This window comes from Camarhynchus parvulus, chromosome 2 (assembly GCF_901933205.1).
Source record: "Camarhynchus parvulus chromosome 2, STF_HiC, whole genome shotgun sequence".
In the NCBI taxonomy this organism is placed as follows: domain Eukaryota; kingdom Metazoa; phylum Chordata; class Aves; order Passeriformes; family Thraupidae; genus Camarhynchus; species Camarhynchus parvulus.
Window position 1 is genome coordinate 20,458,753 of NC_044572.1, and position 13,839 is coordinate 20,472,591.

At 39.5% G+C, this 13,839-nt stretch overlaps 1 protein-coding gene across 1 annotated transcript in view; it reads right to left on the bottom strand.

Moving 5' to 3' along the window:
• Positions 1-11,525, bottom strand: part of LOC115917237 (macrophage mannose receptor 1-like) — a 31,947-nt gene extending 20,422 nt beyond the window's left edge. Inside the window, exons 1-12 of the mRNA XM_030971015.1 lie at positions 11,378-11,525; positions 9,207-9,605; positions 7,788-7,961; positions 6,699-6,863; positions 6,291-6,407; positions 5,910-6,053; positions 4,284-4,466; positions 3,938-4,092; positions 3,040-3,153; positions 1,842-1,957; positions 894-1,042; positions 268-470 (exon numbers count right to left, since the gene is read on the bottom strand). Of these exons, the coding sequence (XP_030826875.1) occupies positions 268-470; positions 894-1,042; positions 1,842-1,957; positions 3,040-3,153; positions 3,938-4,092; positions 4,284-4,466; positions 5,910-6,053; positions 6,291-6,407; positions 6,699-6,863; positions 7,788-7,961; positions 9,207-9,605; positions 11,378-11,438 (1,980 nt within the window). The 5' untranslated portion in view covers positions 11,439-11,525. The remainder of the gene's footprint in view (positions 1-267; positions 471-893; positions 1,043-1,841; positions 1,958-3,039; positions 3,154-3,937; positions 4,093-4,283; positions 4,467-5,909; positions 6,054-6,290; positions 6,408-6,698; positions 6,864-7,787; positions 7,962-9,206; positions 9,606-11,377) is intronic.
• Between the last annotated feature and the right edge of the window lie 2,314 nt (positions 11,526-13,839).

Consider the following 13,839-nt stretch of genomic DNA (forward strand, 5'->3'; position numbering starts at 1 on the left):
CTATTTAATTGTTTAACCATTCGACCTGTGGTTGTCTATCAAATTTGGTTCTTGCTTTTCCTGTCAACTCAGACTTCCTGTGGCTCCAAACTTCATATACATACAGCTTTTTCCAGTATTTCCCAGCCATACCACTTGGAGATGGCTGGAGACATGTTACCACAGACTGTCTGTCAAACAGGCAGGGTAAAATCCACCTTCCATGCATGACCAAAATATATTCTTATTTCCATGGCAAACACTTGCATTCAGAAATGAAACACCTACTTTGAAGCAGAAGCTGCTCTGAGAAACAGACTGCCATCCCTCTGGGCAAAAAAGGAGAGGGGATGTTGTTGGAGGAGGAGGAGGGGGAGTGATTCCCTCCACCAGCTGCTTGCAGAGAAACGTGTTTGTCTCTTCACAGTTCAAAATATCCCATAATCCAGCTGAACGTCCTGTTGCCATGGCCACACAGCCTGACTCCTCTCCTTCATAAAACATAAAGTTGTTAAATCTTTTTGATGACTACATCTTCTCAAAATATCTGCTGCTTATTTAGGAGTAACCTGTTCCCACTGTGTTTGGATACCAGTAGCTCACAATAGCTCATATGCCTTCCTATTAATCATTAAAAGATTTTTGTAATGTAAGTTTCTTTTATGTTATGCTAGGAGTTACTTAAAAACACCTATCAAACAACAAAAACCTAATGATACCAACAGACAGGTGCAGTCCCAAGTGATCTTCTAGCAGGAGTTACTACAATCCCTGATCTACCTCTTTAGCACAAATAGAAAGCAGCATTACCCTTTCTGCTGCTTTGTTCCAGAGAGTTTCTAAACCCCTTTTTAGTTTTTAAACCCCCACCTCATTCCCCAGAGCAGGAACTCAATGGCTCCCGTGGCACTTACCAGGCATTCCCACATTCCAGTGAGTGAAGCTGACGGGATCTCCGCTAGCCCACTTAAATGTCCCCTGTTCTTCCACATCTGAAAGACCAATCCAGAAGTATTTTTCTGGTTTGAATCCAATTATGGAGGTCAGAAAAGCTTGTTCATATCTGCAAAGAGTAAGCACCAAACTGTTGTATCACATTTTATCAGAATTTATTCATTTCTTCAAACAGTTCATGGTAGCAAATCTGGTAAATTTAAGGTGATTTGTCAATACGTATGAAATGAAGCGAGGGTAATTATCTTATTTCTATAGTTCTAATTATTTTACAAAATAATTTTTCCCTTATATTTTGCCAATGTAAATTTATCTAGAATTTAGGATGATTCTATTCGCCTTTTATACCATGCAATGAACACAAGCCAAATAATACTTAAGGTAATGTGTATCTATTTCTCATTTTGTATAAATAAGGGCTACAATATTTTACTGAGCTTTATGATAAGTTCTAGGTCTTTAAATCTTGTTACTGGGGGGGAAAATAAATCTACTTTTATTCTAAAATTCTTCCAGATCTGGCTGTTGCAAAGAAAGAAATAAAAGGCTGAAAAGCTTGAACCCAAGAGAAATAAATAGTTCCATGTTTATCTGTCTATTTTAACTCAAAAAGTTTGAAAACAATCTGTTGTTGTGCAGGTGAAAACAAACTGGGGTTTTTGTGCTGGTGACCCAATTTTTTAATTCCCAGCAACAGTGAAAGTGTAGTACCAATAGCCTGAATGTTTGTTTTGATGACCTAAAAGCCCTGATGTATTATGCAATACTTCATCAGCTCTACCTTAAATTTTCCTGGGAAAGAGTGGCGTTACACTAAACAGACATTATGAATAACTGCTAAGTAAGAAGAAATTTAACTCTTCTGTCCTGGTTACACACATTAGAGGACAAGAATTATGTTTCCATACCTGTCCCTTACAGTAGCCAGGTAACCTTTGTTTTCTTCACAAACTTTTTTTGCATCTGAAAATGTTGTTGGCAGCTGCACCAAGGAGTAACAGTAAAAGCCATGCTTCATCCAGCCCTGTCAGTGTAGAAGCAGACATGTGCAGAGAGGCTGTCAGATTCCACGGCTTTGTGCACTTCCAAAAGCAACACTAGTACCACACCCCAAATCAAAACTGATCCCAAAGGCCATGAAAGGAACCAAGAGGATAATCAAACATAGCTTTTGGGACCATAACTCCATGTCTTGTCCCTCGATACAGGACACACCAAGGGTCTTTGCAAACAGTGAGCCATGGTTATGCCTTGGGTCTGGCAGCCACAGCCACTTTGCAGCTGCTTGTGTAAAGCTTGCTCTGCCTCCTCACTGCATTAGTAGCTGTTACAAGAGTTTGCAACCAGCAAAACAGTCAGCTCAAATATTCCTTATTCCTGTGGCAGACTGATGGAACTGAGGAGGCATGCAACCCTTGACACGTGTTACACCCTGAAAAGATTGCCCTGCAGAGAGTGGCTTTTACGGGTGCAGTGATCAGTTCTGCAGTAGGAGAGAGCTGAGTTTAAATACACTTGTAAGGGAATAAAAAAACCAAGTCAATCTACATTTCATTAAATAAAGCAAAAGTTTCCCTCTTGGTCTAAGAAGTATAATACATGTAACCATGATATTTTTCCTTAGGATTTTTTTCCTCCTGAGAAGCTGAGAGGCCTCAGGAACAGAATGTAAACAATGATTATCTTCTGCTGTGGAATGCAACAGGTGGATCTGTGATGGGTCTCATGCAGTTGTTTCTAATTAATGGCCAATCACAATCAGCTGGCTCGGACTCTCTGTCCGAGACACAAGACTTTGTTATTGATTCCTTCTTTTTCTATTTTTAGCTAGCCTTCTAAAGAAATCCTTTCTTCTGTTCTTTTAGTATAGTTTTAATGTAATATGTATCATAAAATAATAAATCAAGCCTTCTGAAACATGGAGTCAGGTCATCATCTCTTCCCTCTTCCTCGGACCCCTGTGAACACGGTCACAATTACATGTGAAATTAACAGCTTTCTAGGCTCCACCAAGAACAGTCAAAATAATTTACTTCCGTCATAGTTATTATCATGGGAGTGAAAGTAATACACAATCACCTTTTGCTGCTTTTGTTTTACACTTACTTTCGGGCAGCCTGGGTAAGTAACTTCAGCTTCCCCTGTTTCTTCAGCCAAGGATTTCCTTTTACAGATGTAGCCAAATTTCATATCACAAGCACTGTCAGCCCAGGATCCGTCCTAAGTATTGTAAGAAGAAACCACAAAGAGAAGTGAAAGCTAGAGACAATTCAGGTCCAACAAGAATATCCATCCTCAGAAAGAACCCTTCTGTCTTCCTATGGCTGAGACTGTTTGATCTCTCTTCCTTGCCTTGGTTTTTTCTCCAAAACTCCCAAATACATATAGTAAGGGCACATCTCCTCAGAGATGTGAGAATGTATCTGTTAAAGATTCAGGGACTGATGAGAGCAGGAAAGAAACATTAGGTTCCTCTCTATTCTCACCAGCATAGCATCTTTTATAGTCATATAACCAGATGACTACGGCAAGGAAGTGCTAGATAAACCAAACATAAAATATGAAAAAATGCCTTGTGTAAGTCTTTTTCCACAACGTTACCCTTTTCTTTTTATAATGAGTAGAAAACAAAATAAAATCTGGGTTTGTGCCTCCAAAGTAACTCTAAAACCCATATATTTGAGTAGTTTTAGAGAAAAAAATGAGAAAGTCCATGCTCCAAGGATCTATTCATTTATGATCAGTCATGTTGCATGTGGATGATGAGTGATTTCAACCAATTTCAGATGGGAATTGTCCCAGAGAAGACAAAGTCTCCATGCAGTGCACTGCTTCTGGTGCATCACACAGCTTCCTAGACCTGGTCTTGAGTATCCCTCCACAGTAAGATATCAAGATATCCTAAATCAAACCAAGTTCATAATTTTTTTTTTAATTATGAACGTTTTCATTTTAGGATGCAAAAGGCCAGAAGAAAGCATGAGAGTGGGGAAGGGATTTTTACCTGTCCCTTCATAAGGACGCAGTCTGCCTTGTTCCAAGTGTGGGTTGGCTCTCCATGGTGCCATTTGGTATAAGTCACAGGTGTGCCATCACTCCATTCAAAGTACATTTGAATCCTAAAGTCATTTAGACCAATCCAGAGTTCATCATCTGGGTCTGGGAACACATAGTTAATTGTAGGTATGGATATAGCTTATAATGGAATAATTACATCTCATACACACTTTTGACTGAAGAACTTAAAAAAAAAAACAAAACATGGTTATAATGATTAAATGAATAATAGCAAACAGCATAATCCCAGATTAAAAAAAAAAAAAAAGAAAGTGATCTTCAGGAATACTCACTGTACCCGAGCTGTGACACTGTAAAACTGTACTCTTCAATATTATGAATGCTTGCCAGTTCTCCATCCTCTTTTCTACAGGAAGACTGGGCTTCTTTCCATATTTTTGCTGTTCTATAAATTCTGTAGCAATGACCTGCATAGGCCACCCATTCGCTGGGGCATTTAAAATGCTTTGAATCACCTAAAAAAAAATGTTATTACTGAGATGTTCTATTCAGTGTTTTATTCACATCAAAAATAAAATTACCTGTGCCAATATGAAATACTGGAGCACATACTGAAATATTGGAGCACATACTGAAAGAGGAGAGAAGCCAAAGTCTGAGGGTACAAAGATTAAAAAACAAATTTTTCCCTCCTATTTGTGCTTGGAGCTCCCAAATAACTGTTTTACAGGATTAAGTAAATACTGAGTAATTTGTCATGCAAATGTACAGTGTAGAGCTCCACATTAAATCCCTCTCAGTGAGGCTCTGGATACAGCCAAGTTCTACAGAAAAGAGCCTCTTTTCCTACTCAGGGACTCTATCTTGAGTTTTGTAGCTTTTTATATTTTTCCCCCTGGAAACAGCAGGTGCTCAGGAGCTGGTTGGAGCTCCTACACAGCCCAAACTATATATCAGAGAGTTCAGACACAACCACGTTATACCAGAAATGTTATACCAGGCATTCCAGCTGCACAGAAATGCCACGCACTTTGTTCAACACTGATTTCTTGGCATGAATTGAGTATGGCCAGCCCATCTTCCATTGCTTGGAAAGTTCCCATGCTCTGCACCTACAGGGCAAACTGAAGAGGGGAGGATGTGTGGAGGATGTGTGCCCAGAATTGGTGTATGGTCAGCTGCTTTGTCCGATGCTCCCTGGACATTGGTTGGACCTGGGCAAATTGCATTCCCCTGAGCAACATCCAGACATGCTTTGATGGTTAGCAGGGTCAGAAACCTTTCCAAGTGAGCTGCCCGGATACAGCCAGAAAGTACAGGATATGCATGCTCCCCTGAGCTGTATAATCTCAGATACTCATATATATTAGGGGAGGGAGGTACTGTGAAGTTAGTTGCATGCTGGGAATTCCCAGTTAAGCAACTGCACACCTATTTCTTCTCAGCTATGACCTAGTCTGCCTCAAATCACAGAATCACAGAATTTCTAGGTTGGAAGAGACCTTTAAGATCATCGAGTCCAACCCATCTTCTAACACCTCGACTAGATCATGGCACCAAGTGCCAGATCCAGTCTTTTTTAAAACACATCAAGGGATGGTGACTCCACCACCTCCCTGGGTAGATGATTCCAGTATTTGATCACTCTTTCTGTGAAAAACTTCCTCCTTAATTCTAGCCTGTATCTCCCTTGGTGCAGTTTGAGACTGTGTCCTCTTGTTCTGTCTGTTGTTGCCTGGAGAAAGTAAAAAGAGAGCTCAGCAGGGCTCTTTTCCAAATGTTGAACAACGTTTAGACATCATCTTTAAAATGAGCCAGAAAATTAAAATCTTCTCAATATTTGACCCAAGTCAACAAGTGTAAAACTTTTGTTTTGACAATATGCTGCTTTTCATATATGACATCCTCCCAATATTTCTCACTGACTGTAAAAGCAGCCTTAGCTTTTGACAGTGTACCTGAGGCAGTGGTGAAAGAATCCAAGGAGGTGTTTCGCTTTTGGCAGATATATCCCAGTTTCCGATCACACAGCTGGTTTTCCCATTTGCCATTCCTACCTTGGAAGGTCCCACATATTTTTCCAGATTCCATAGAGGGATTTCCTTTAAAAAAAAGCAACAGAATCCCTCTGAAAACAGTGAAGCTTTTCACCTCTTCACAGGAGGGAATGTGCAAGACCTTTGCAGATGCAAAGCCACAGGGGTATTATTCCTTAGAATGAAAAATCCCAAGAGGTGTGACAAGGGAGCATCACTGTGACGAGGAGGAGAGAGAAGGAGAGAGAAGGGGAGGAAATTTTGGCCCAGATGTTGACCATCATTTAAGAAAAGTGCACTTACCTGGGGCCCAGTTGAGGTATCTGAAAGGACTTCCCCCAGTCCACTTCCAGCCACTGTCAAGTGCACCATAGAGACCAATCCAGAGCTTTGCATTGATGCCCAGGTCACTAGTGAGCCCTAAATGGCCAAAACAAATAGTCAGGTTTTAAATTACTCTGATTTTCTTAAATTATTCAATAAAACTGGAAATAATATTTTTAAGCATGAGTAATATATTTTTTTAGTATAAGTTAGATTATTTCCATTATTTTAATACAGGGTTTTGTGAGAAGGACAACTCTTATAAGAATGTCACTGGGACCTATTTTATGAGATAAATATAAGTATCCATGTTAAAGCCTTGGATCTGACTTACATTTTAAACAGTGTATTTTTTATTATTATTATTTTAGGGTATTTTTACTTTACCTAATAAATACATTTCTTCACGAAGGTCTGTAATGCTCAATAATTCTGCATCCTGCTGCTGGCAGCTTTTTCTTGCTTGGTGCCATGTCAAAAGTGACTCTGAGTTTATCTGATAGCGTGTTTCTGTCACAGGATTTGTTTTCCAAAAGTTATTGTGGGTAGTGTCTATAAAAGATGATACCAGCAATTTGACAAGATAATCATGTTTACTTACCCATAAAATAAACCTTCGATGCAGACTAAAAATATATAACTTTGTGATTTGATAATTTTTAAGTGGCTTTTGCCTCACATACATACACTTTGTCTATTCAGTATTAAAAATATTTTAATCACATAAGAAATCATTTATCCTTACAAATCTAATTTTTCTACATTGACCCTGTTCCTTGTTATTTATGTAACTCATCTACTTCTTTCACATTTCAGTCCACATTAACCCACTCACTGATAAATAATGATAAATACTGATAAATACTGATAAATACTGATAAGGTACTCTACAAGCACTTCTCCCTTCACCATACAGAAGTTTTGGTCTTCACATCCATTTCTTACCTTCAGATCCCTCTTATGCTCTTCCAGGCCACCCAATAAAACAGAAATTGGCATTTCCACACAATCATATGTGAAGTGGGAATGAAAGGGCAGGGAATTTGTGTATGGAAGCACTGAAGGCAGGTGAAGGTCACTGCCTTCAGTGTGTCCTGCACCCTTCCCTTCACTAAAGTCCTCCTGTTCTTTCCTCCATTCTATAAAACACCACAGTGTCCTGGTAAATCTCACCTTCCTCATTCCACTGCACTTCCTTTTGTTTTGAAACCCAGTCCTAGGGGCTTCCTCTTTGTTTATCCATCAGTCCCAGTCACCACCCTCAGAATACTCCCTGTAAGTGCCAATTTGGGGACACTGTATGACAGTGGGAGTGCAGAGCAGATGCCTCTTGTTGCACAGCTCACCAGTGAACCGGGCAAGCCAGAATTCAGCTCACTGTTCAATGCTACTTCCACATCCCAAGAGCATCCTGAGTATGACAGTGGATGGCACTTTTGCTTAACAGCTTTCCTGAGATTTTTATAAATATATTACCTTTTAGTGGGCAGTTTCCAAACAACTGGTCTTTATCAAAATCTGCAGAAGTTGCACACCAGAGAGAGTCTGCATCATCCCTCCGAGGGATGCATTCAGCATACCACTTCCCCTGGTGCTTAAAAGGGAACACACAGGGTGCACCAAAGGCATTTCCTCCCAGGGTATAAATATCTATGGAGAAAAGCAGAGATCAGTACTCAACAGTCAGCTGGCATCAGATGCTCACCACAGTGACACTCATGGCCAGTTTTCCACGGACAAACTGAGTCATGCAGGGCTCAACACACCAGTGCTTTGTTACCCTGAACTTCTAAAGGGCTGTTGGGCCAGTCAGGTCTGACTATGGTAAAATATTCAGAACTTAGACTCTCAAATACTTAATTTGGCCTCAAATTAATTTCTGTTTAACTTTGTCATGCCATTACTTTCTGGACTATTGTGTCAGAGGTCTCTGTGGCTCAGGTTTTCCCATGACATACATACTTCTGTCCTCAGAATATATATATATATATTCCCTTTTTATTCCCTGCATTGTTGAAAAAACTTGGAAAGGAGGTATCACAACATTTTTGTTAGTCTTCATGAGAGGAAGCTGTATCTTAAATTTGCAAGGACTCTGCTAGGAAGTGACCCATCACTCTCCACTCTAATTTACTGCTGTCTGTACAAAATTATGCCAAAATTCATTCCTGTGCAACAGTTGTAGGGCACAACAAAAATTTATTCTATTGGTATTTAAATTCCCAACATACCAGTGTCACAACATAAAGGACATTTATTACTTGATCCCGAATGCCCCCACTACATAGTCCAAGAGCCATAAAATTGTAGGAAAAGATCTTACTCTCTAGGGATCTTTTTCCAGGATGATAAAACTTTGCATCCTAAACCATTATGCACCATTTTTCCTTTTGTTTTTCTACTTTTTTTTTTACTAGGCCTGGGAAACACTACATAAATAATGTTAACTGCGAATTCCGTCCATCTAAACTAGAAATTCACTCAGAGATTATTGGTGATCAACCCAAATAAAAGCAACAATAAAAACTAAATATAACACAATCATCTCTTCTACAAGTTGGTCAGACATATTTTAAAACAGTCATAGGTTTCCTTTTGCTATTGTTGTACAAACAGAATTCCCATTCTTCCTTATGTTTGCATCTTGGGCCTTTGTAATTTTATTCTATAATTTGAAAGAATTGTATTTTACAAGGTATGTAGAAATGTATGCAGCTATATTTGCTGAAAAATACAGATATATTCACCTTTCATTTCTACATCCTATTTATAATTAGCTCCTGTGCTGATGTCACCCTCAGAAAATGGTTGCTGCCTGTCCAGCAGGCAGTGGCATGATTTGTAGGAAGGGGCAGTCAAGTTACCAAGAAATAGAGATGGAATTTCAGTACTCACCCTCATAGCGCTGAGAGCACACGCTGTCTGCACTTCCATGGATTTTCCACCTGCTGCCTTTGCTGGATACTTTGGACAGCCTCATTTTCTTCCCCTTCCCCTTGCCATAGTTGAGAAATAAATCCTTGCCATGGGTTGCAAGTGTCTCATTTCGGCATTCCCACCACTGGAGTTCGTTTGTCCTGTTGCAGGATTCCAAGGTGACGGCAGCCTCGTCGTCCTTGGCGAGCACTCCCAGGCACAGCTTGAGTGCCATGCTCAGCAGCTGCGTGGGAGAGACCCACCTGAACTTCTGAAACTCATCATGCTCATCACAAGTGGTGGTTATGACTGAGCTAGAGTTCTGAGCTTGGGCACACAGCTTGTTATCTTCATTATAGATTGAAAATATTCCCCTACCTATAAAATAAAATGGTAATGCAAACATTTTAGGAGATGTTTCTTAGGAGATAAAGGCAATTAGTTGCTGTATGACAGTCTGCTATCCAAAAAAAAAAAAAAACCCAAACAAAATACCAAGACAAAAAACAAAAACAAAAACAAACAAACAAACAAAAAGCCAAAGCAACCAACAAAACCAAACAAACCAAACAAACCCAAAATAGCATAGATAGTTCATAGAGTGATAAACCAAGGGAAGTTAATCATTGGTATGAAGGATATTTATGAAAAAATTCTTAAAATGAAAAAACACAAGAGCTGAAAATAGAGCTCTTTCAAGAGAAATTATTCTTCTTCATATCCCTCCTGAAACCATAGTGGATGCAAAAAGCATGTCAAAAATGACCTTCTGTACATTTCATCATTTATTCCAAGTTCCAAAATATCATATTTAAATGGGCTTTAATTCTGCAAGTAAGAGTATTTTTTGCTTTAGAGCTATTAAAAATCATTTACATACTCAAAAATAAAAAATTTTTATATTTGGCCCAGAAAAAAACTGGGGTTTTCAGCTCATCAAGAAAGTGGTGTACTTTTCATTTTTGGTTAATTATCTTGGAAATTTTTGGCAGCTGTGCAAAAATTCATTTCTTCCCAGAGCTTTATTTGTAAGTTTCTCAGAAGGGAAGCCACAACTTGCAGCATCATCAGTTCTAAGAGTTAAACTACGCCAATATCCTAAGTGCTATTAATAACTACATTTGTAAATAGAAATGTGAGACACTGGACATCAGGGGTTTTTTTCTCAAGATCAGCTTCAACAAAAAGCCTCCTCCAAATCTTCACTCTTTTTGCATCTCAGCTTGCATCCCTTTGCTCCCTTCTAGGTGACAGCGAACATCACCCAACTCACCCGGCAGTGCCATCGACTTTTACCCAAGGGTTCTTGCCAAGGCCAGAGTATTTAACTGGGCCTTCATAACCCTCCCATCCCAAAGCTGACAGGGAATGGTTGAACAGCCTTGGTATTGTTGTTCTGAAAGGCTATAGAACAGAAAAAGTCAGGTAATATTTTCCCTGACAGAGCTCTCTGGCTGCAGTGGTTCCTGGGCAGGTTAGCAGAGATGGGCTGGAGCTGACTTGGTCTCACCCAAAGCCTGCCCAGAAGAAATTGCCTGTGGTGGATTAGGTCATTGGTGCATTGGATGGTCCCTGTCGCCATTCAAGCAATAGCAATGGACTTCCAGAGTTCTCTAGCTGGAAACTTGCCATGGAAAAGAAACAGTGACATTTTTTTTTTCCTCTCAGCAGTAGGAGGGTGTGAAATCTAATGGATGGGAGATTTTAAGATCCTTCCTAAAGCTCTCAGCTTGGAAATGAGTTTTTACTATGCACTGATCAGTATTCTACAGTCTAGGTAAGCTGCCAAGAAACTCAAAGCACACATCATCCAGTAGTTCTGTGCATGCTGAGTTCACTGCTCTGTACTGAACCCTTCTAGCCTCTGATGGAGTAAAGTGAAATCAGATTTTGTCTGCTTTCTCAAGAATCAGCACTGCCGAGGTTATGGCCACATCTATTGGCATATTCCTTTCGCTCATATACCACATTGAAACCTGGGTTAAGGAAAGAGAACGCCTGTGCAGATATCACCAAACTCCAAGCTGAACATAACATTTTCAAATCATAAGCTGTGACTAGATCTAAATTCACTGCCCACTAAGGGAGGTAATTGAACACATGTTAAAGAACTTGAAAACCTCCACACTAAGCAGAGGACAAAGACTTACCAGACGTTTGAAGAGATGTGCTAATGGAGAGAAGAAAAATCAGGGACAAGTAGAGAGACATGGCAAATATTTCACTCCTTTCTTCCCTTCACCTCGTATTGATGCTAAGAACCAAATCAGTGCCTTGCAAGAAAACCCCACTGCACTGAAGTGGATTAACAAACCCTTTTTAAGACCCAACACATACAGGGAAGTTGTCAGCTTCAAATAAGGAACTGTGTCATGTCACATGAGTAATTTTGAAATAATACATTAATGAGTAAACTTTGCTTCCTAAGCTAGTTTTTCTGATGTATAAAAGTTTGCCATGGAAGTAGAAGATCTAACAGGTAAGATTTTAGTGTGGATTTTTTAAGACATACCTTATAACTCAGAATCATTATTTTTACCAAAAGGTGAGATTACTATCTCATTTGCAGAAATAAATAAAAGAAGTAAAAAAGAAGAGAAATATTTGTCTGTATCAATACATGATGAAAAAAGCCATAGTGCACTGCAGTACTGTGAAAAATCTGCTGGGACACCACGCAAATGAAGTAACTATGACCTTGGAGTCAGAGAGAAAAAGAATTTTCCATGCCTGAAATTCCACAGAAAATTTTTAAAAAAGCTGTAGTAAGTCAGATCTGCTTTCTTCCAGAGACAACTATTCTTTCTTTTGCTCCATTCTTGACTATATGCAGGATTATTACCCAACTGACAGCAACAGCTGAAAAAAATTGGGAAAGAAAATACACAATTCTAGGAAGAAAAGAACCTGTAAGTGGGAAATACTGGATTTTTAATTATTGCTAGTGAGGGAAACTAAACTGATGAGGAATACTGCCTCATTTTTAATGCCACTAGTCTGTGAAAGTTTGCACCCCATGAAGTATACACTCTTCAGGCATTCTGACAAAATTCTGATGTTTACTTTCATGAAGTTTTCTCCATGACAGTTTAAAGAGCTCAAAAATCTTAGAGCACACGGACAAGAAAAGGGACTCTGGTGGAAGCTTTGCATCAGTTTTTGCACATGGACTTTAAAAAATTTCATTTCCCATACCTCCAGGAGAGGCTGGTGTGGCATACCTTCCCAAATAGTTCATCTGCAGCAAAATTGCAGTGAAAACCCTGGACACCCACGTGAAGTTGTGGGACTTTGCTTCTATTACTCTGACTCAGATGTAGATGAATGACTGGGTCTGATAACGTATGCAGGGAATTGGAGTAGAGCAAAGCCACAACAGTGAGGGAGAATGGTGGGACCTCAGGGCCAGCAGACATAGCTAGAGCAAAGCCATGAAAAGAAGGGAGCCTGAAAAGGATACTGAGACCTGAGCAAAGAGGAAGAAATGAGGGCTGCTCCACAAAGCAGCAGAATCCAATTACTCACTAAGTTATGATCCATATGTAAGGATGGCTGCAGTCAAGCATTCTGGTACTCCCCAACACGAGTGTTTGAACATGGAACCTCAATTCTCCAACTTTCCTTCCTTTCTTGTTCAGGAGCAAGACAAATATGTCTTGTCGTTCTGCTGTATAAAACATCTCAGAATATCCAAATCTACCAGGGTATAGCAAGAATAATTACAACAGAGAAAAGGAAGCTGGTTCTGTTCTGAACAAGGATCAGGGGTTGGTGAGGGATTGGTATGGATAATCTGTTGAGAGATCCTGAACAAGAGTAAAACATACTAAAGTCAGCTTTACCTCAGTGTTCGTGTGTTTGAGCAGATTGCATCACAGCCTGCAAAGCGGACAAGAAAACCAGAGGGCTGGGAAGGTGTGCTCCAGGATCTGCCATTTGGCAAGGCACAGCCTGACGTTTTAAAAGTGGCGAGGAACAAAAGCTGCTGGGGATTGTGTTGAGTCAGCATTGTTCCTCTGGCAGTCTCTGCTCCCAGGCAGGAAGTTACACTCACAGTGTGCAGATTCACCACCTTTCTTCTAAAGTCCAAACTTTTTCAGAGAAAAGGGGAAATGAGACTTAAACACAAGTGTATCAAGAAACACAGCAATGTGAAGAGACAAAACCTTACACACTATTGAATATTGCCACCAAGTCATTCCTCAGATGCTCACAGAAATGGATGGGTGAGGTCATCTGGTTTCAACTGGATGCTTCCCTACATTCATTTAAAAAAAAAACCACTCATATTAAAATATGAAAGTAATTTCGTGATTATTTAGCCTGCTATAACTTGATATAAGATTTCAACCCAGAATCCCCACACATAGGACAATCACAGTTTTGAAGCTATAAACATTTATTTCTTCCAAAAAAAAAACCACTCTAAACCTCAGTAGGAACATTATAGCTTTAAAAAAAAAAGGAACAACCTTTCAATTTTTCTATTTTCATGTTACATAATGAATGATTTTTTCTGTTCATTTTTCTAAACCACCTGATCAAATGTAAGAAATCTTGGCAGCATCAGAGGATTATAGATATAAACTACTAGGGATCAGTTAAAACATTT